A 5,000-nucleotide genomic window follows, 5' to 3' on the forward strand; every position below is an offset into this window, starting at 1 on the left:
ACGTCAAAATTCGCAATTTTCTAAGTTCGTGACCTTGTGACCTTGACCTTGGGACAAAAATGAAAAATCGAGCTCTGTGGGGCTATGCAGGTGCCATTGGGCTAACCAAATACCGAAACCCCTGTCAGATTCGACAAACCCCCTCGGAGAAGATGCAAATTGAAATCGGCTACCCCCTAAAAACACATGTTTTTTGGGCGTGGCTCCGCCCATAATATTGGCGCACCATGCCCATTCTCAGGAAAACACAACTATATCATGATATAATATAAACTTCCCACCAAAATTTTATCAGGATCGGATCAAAACCCACAGAGCTATGCTCCTTACAGACAGACAGACAGAAAGACAGACATACATACAGACAGACACACAACAATAACGAATATAGTGGTCACTTTTTTTTTTCGTGAAAATATTTTTTCGTTAACCAATATATTCCCCATGACTACTAGATCATAATTGTGATGTTACACATCGATTGATGAAGTGGTTCAAGAGAAAAAAAAATTTCCAAAGATTTTCATTCAATCCAATCTGGCTGCCAGACCATGTAACCCATTACTAATTCATGAGCACCCTGGTATCCCCAAGGCTTGGGGAACATGTGGGTGAAGTTTCCCCTCGATCTGTTGAGCCGTTCTAGAGAAGAGGATTTTTAAAGGTTTATTCTTCAAAAAATCATCGCTGCCAAACCATGGGACCTATGACGTCATCGGTGGAGAACTTTTTGTTCCGCATAGCATGGCGATCATACTTGTAAAATTTCACTTCAATATGTTCAGCCGTTTCGGAGAAGATTTTTGAAAGTTTTTAAGTTTAAAAACAATATGGCAGCCAAACCACGTGACCAATGATGTCATCAATTCCCCCCCCCACCCCATCCAATTTAGCCCTGGATGACCCTCAAAAATTTTCATACTGATCGGATAAAGCATTCGGCGTATGCAATTATGATGTCATAACGAAGCCACCTGTGACGTCATAAAAAATCACTTGTTTGTCATGTGCACAGTTTCAATGTTTTCCATGGAGCAGTTTCAGAGATACAGAGGTCCAAAGTTTTTCCTTTTTTCCAACATGGCTGCCCATACCACGTGGTCTATGACGTCATAATTATCATTAAAACATTCTCCATGAGTTGTCATACTGATGGCGAAAATTTTGTGTCAATCAGATAAGCGGTTGCAGAGAAAACAGAAAAACTTAGTACGGACGGACGTATGCACGGACGGACAACCCAAAAACGTAATGCCTCCTGCGACTTTGCCAGGGAAGGCATAAAAACAGGGCTGGCCCAATCTCCACCAAATCTTGCATACGTGATGGTCGTACCCAGGGTCAGTTCACGGGTAACACCCCTCCCCCAACCTGCGAGGGGGTGGGAGGAGACGACTTGCCAATGCCCCCAAAGGGAGCAGGTGTTTCTAGTTCTTCAAATTAGCTGCCATAAGCGTAAAGACCATAAATAGATAGCCCTTAATTTGGCAGTACCAGCTGCAGCGGCAACATGCATTACCCCCAAAAGTCGTATGCAAAGGAATATCTTGTCGTATCACATTATTTCTGGGCAGTGCTGAGACATTGTTTTCTCTCCCAAAGAGACCAAGGCTCATGGAATAGAAAGGTCATGAGACACTGGGAGTCGCAGGGCAACAATTGGGCACAACCAGCAAGGGGATACACATTAAAAGTTTAAAAATGATCATCTTGTTTGGTTATTAATTACAACCAGACTCTGTACAGTGTACATGGAAGCACCGTGAACACTGGTTTCTTTTGGAAGTGAAAATGAGTTGCGAAAGCAAAATTATTTATCCCTAATATTTAAATATCACTAAAGTTTGGTCAGTCGTTCATCTGATCCAAGTAATAATCATGGTTGTAGAATGAACCTTCTTGTGGGTTGTGATCGACGTATCAGTGCAGGTTGAGCCTCAGGATCGAGTGTGCAACACCGGCCGGACAGTCACTTGGGGGAGTGGTTCAATAAAATTTTTTTCTTTACTCAATTCATGTGGGTTTGATTCTCATGTCTGTTCAGATTCACAAGTGTATCGGTCTGGTGTCGTCATCGACAGTAAATACTGACCAAGTTCAGAATGCGACACATGGCTGTGCTCGATTGATCGAGTCAATGCCGGCAGGTAACCTTCCGAAGCCGTGTCACATGGAGGCATAAATTAGTATGTCCAGGACTCATAATTTCAGCGTGTTCCGAGCCTGGCTTTGGAGGTATGTACCACACAGGGTTACAGTATAAATGACCAGACCCACCTGCCCTGTCTCTGGGCTGGGTGTGGTGACATTAGAGGCGCAACCTTCAATTGTGGCCATCTCTGAGAAAAATGGTCACACACAGGCAGAGAAACATCTCTCTTATAGTATAGATCTGTAAACTCTTGGAAGAGCCATGTGAGGGAGGGAAAAGAAAGGCAACTTACGGAGAGTGTGGCCACAGTTGGACAAAACGAGCAAGAAAACAGGAGGGAGAGCAGGAGACAACAACACACAGTAACCCCCAGGTAGGAGGGTTGGGTTGGGTGGGGTTAGCTCTGTGATCCTTTGGTTTGACCCTATAATTCAAGAATGTGTCGCACGGAGGACTGCAGTTTAAACGAGCTGGAGGCATGTCCCAGGATTGAGGGAGACGGTTTACTGCTGCAGTGGCAGTGGTATGCCATGATGATTCCAGGACCTCTTTAGCATGAGAATTAATGAATTGATAAATTATTATCCCCATGCTTTTTGGAAAAAAAAAACGGGTGGATATTGTAATCGGCTTTGTCTGTCTGTTGGGTGGTCGCGAGACTACCCTTAGTCTCAGGTTTTCCGTCTGTCTGTATGTATGTCTGTCTGCATGTATGTGATGGACAGCTCTGGAGGCCAGAGGAGTCAACCGATTTTGATGAAACTGGACTGGTAGGTTCATAACAGGATCTAGTTGTATGCTTTTGAGCACCGTTGCTATGGACGCTACCGTTGCCTCGCAGCGGAACTTTGAAATTTTTGAAAAAATCCGAAAAATATTTATATATAATTATATTTTTTTTTTTTCGAAAATCAAAAAATCGGCTGATGTGCTTTTATGCACACTATAATCAACCTCTTTGTCAAAAAATTTCAGCCCGATCCGTCAAAAACTGTATGACTAGTATGCAATGAAATAGCGACCACCCATGTCACCTATCGGCTAGTCTGTCTGTCTGTCTGTCCGTCTCGCTATCTCCTCTTAAACAGTTGTGCAGAAATTCACCGAACTTGGTAGTTATGATCACCACATGGTAAGAATATGCAAGAGCAGTATCATTTTTGGCCCCGCCCCCCTGGCGTGGGGTCAAAAGGTCAATTTCTAAAAATGCAATGACGGGCACATTTAAAAACATCTTTTAATGAAACTTTGTAGTGTATATGCAATCAACGTTGGGGGGACGCATGAAATATGTAACGATTTTTGGGGGATTTGCCATCTGGTTCATGCCTCAGGGGGTGGGGACTTGGGGGGTTACAGGAGTCAAAACGGGGGGGAGGGGGAGACAAGCTTTTTGACTCAAAATTTGTTATTGGGTCATTCCTGGTGGAACTTTTTTGCCATCTTTCAACTTTGCTTAAGGTGGGAAGCATGGGGCTTTCCGATGTCGCGCCATCGACTTCGCTCGAGTTAGATTTTGAATTGACTGTACATCAAGAACCTTGAACCTCATAAAGAATAAGTGAGAACATTAAAATTGGCCAAGAAACAAAATGATGACTAAAACTGCTTCAATGATGTAAATGTCTGTCGATTGTTCAAAAAGATCTTCTTCTCCTTCTTCCCCAGAAGCCATTGGGACCCTTCAAGGAGACAAAAGGATCCATGACAGGGACTTGCAGTGGCTTGAGGAAGCTGATGGTGAGGCTGTTATGATTGACTCAATTTTCAAAATGGTTTTCCAGGTCTTAAAGTATGAGAATAAATTAATATATTTATTAATTATTTGATTTGTTGTTGCTTCTTCTTCTTCTTCTTCTTCTTCTTGTCTTTTTGTCATTCTGATTTTTTTGCCAGGTCATGAGAAACCCAACCACACCTTAGGTACAAAAATGTTTTTCACAAGTTAAAAAAAACAAGATGACAAGGTAAACCTTCGATGTTTCGCAGACAGGATGCTACAGAGGTAGAACATTTAGCTTTGAGCTGTCTTGTCTGGGTTTGATTATATTATTGACCGAACTATGAACTGTTGGATTGGTGCTTTGCAGGCAGGGAGTTGTACGACAGTGTGCCGTTCCTCGGATAGAAGCCAAACTGGGCATCCCATCTGCCAGCATTAGTTGGTGGCCGATAAATTGTCAGGCACATTACTAATCCCTGCCCGCATCAGCTCCAGTCGAATGTTCGGCCTGGCCAGTCGGTTCGTCAGAAACTTGGTCAATCTTCGTCCTCCAGCCAACCCATGAAGAAATAAGGATTACCTGAGGGCCATTAAAGCAGCAGCAGTAGTCGTCGTAGTTTGTGGTCGAAGAAATATACTTATGGAATGCTGGTCGATGTTGTGGCAGCTTTAATTCATTCCCCTGAAACATACTCTTTCAGTCTTCTAAGCTTCAAACATGTCATTCGGCAATTCCACATCAAGGACCTGCTCTGGAAAAACCCTCTCTTCCATTTTGCAGACATCTCCACATTGCGTCGCACAGTGCCCCCATCCCTCCGCTGGGCAGACAGCAGTTGTGTCGCTCTGCTGATCTGGAGATGATTAGACTCTGCTCTGATGAATGGAACATGTCCTTTAATCCTGGAAAATCTCACAGTCTCACCCTCTCAATCTATTGGTGTGTCACTGAAGCAGCTTCCTCACCAAGGGTTTTTACTGGGTGGTTGCCTTCCCAGAAGTATTTGGGCAGGAATTTGGCTGGGGTGCTGGCAATAGCTCGCCCACTCTTCGTGAAGGACTCTGTAGGGTCCTTAACATCCTCCAATGAATGCCAGGAAATGGGATGCCTGTTTAATGTCCATC

General features: G+C 43.7%; 1 protein-coding gene across 2 annotated transcripts in view; it reads left to right on the forward strand.

Moving 5' to 3' along the window:
- DNPH1 (2'-deoxynucleoside 5'-phosphate N-hydrolase 1) overlaps nt 1-5,000 on the forward strand; it is a 26,879-nt gene that overhangs the window by 10,163 nt on the left and 11,716 nt on the right. For both annotated transcript variants that reach the window (XM_085871425.1, XM_085871424.1), the window contains exon 3: nt 3,821-3,892. In XM_085871425.1, the coding sequence (XP_085727551.1) occupies nt 3,821-3,892 (72 nt within the window). The remainder of the gene's footprint in view (nt 1-3,820; nt 3,893-5,000) is intronic.

This window comes from Eptatretus burgeri, chromosome 2, assembly GCF_056783735.1.
Source record: "Eptatretus burgeri isolate ZD-2024b chromosome 2, Ebu_testis_v1, whole genome shotgun sequence".
Taxonomy (NCBI): domain Eukaryota; kingdom Metazoa; phylum Chordata; class Myxini; order Myxiniformes; family Myxinidae; genus Eptatretus; species Eptatretus burgeri.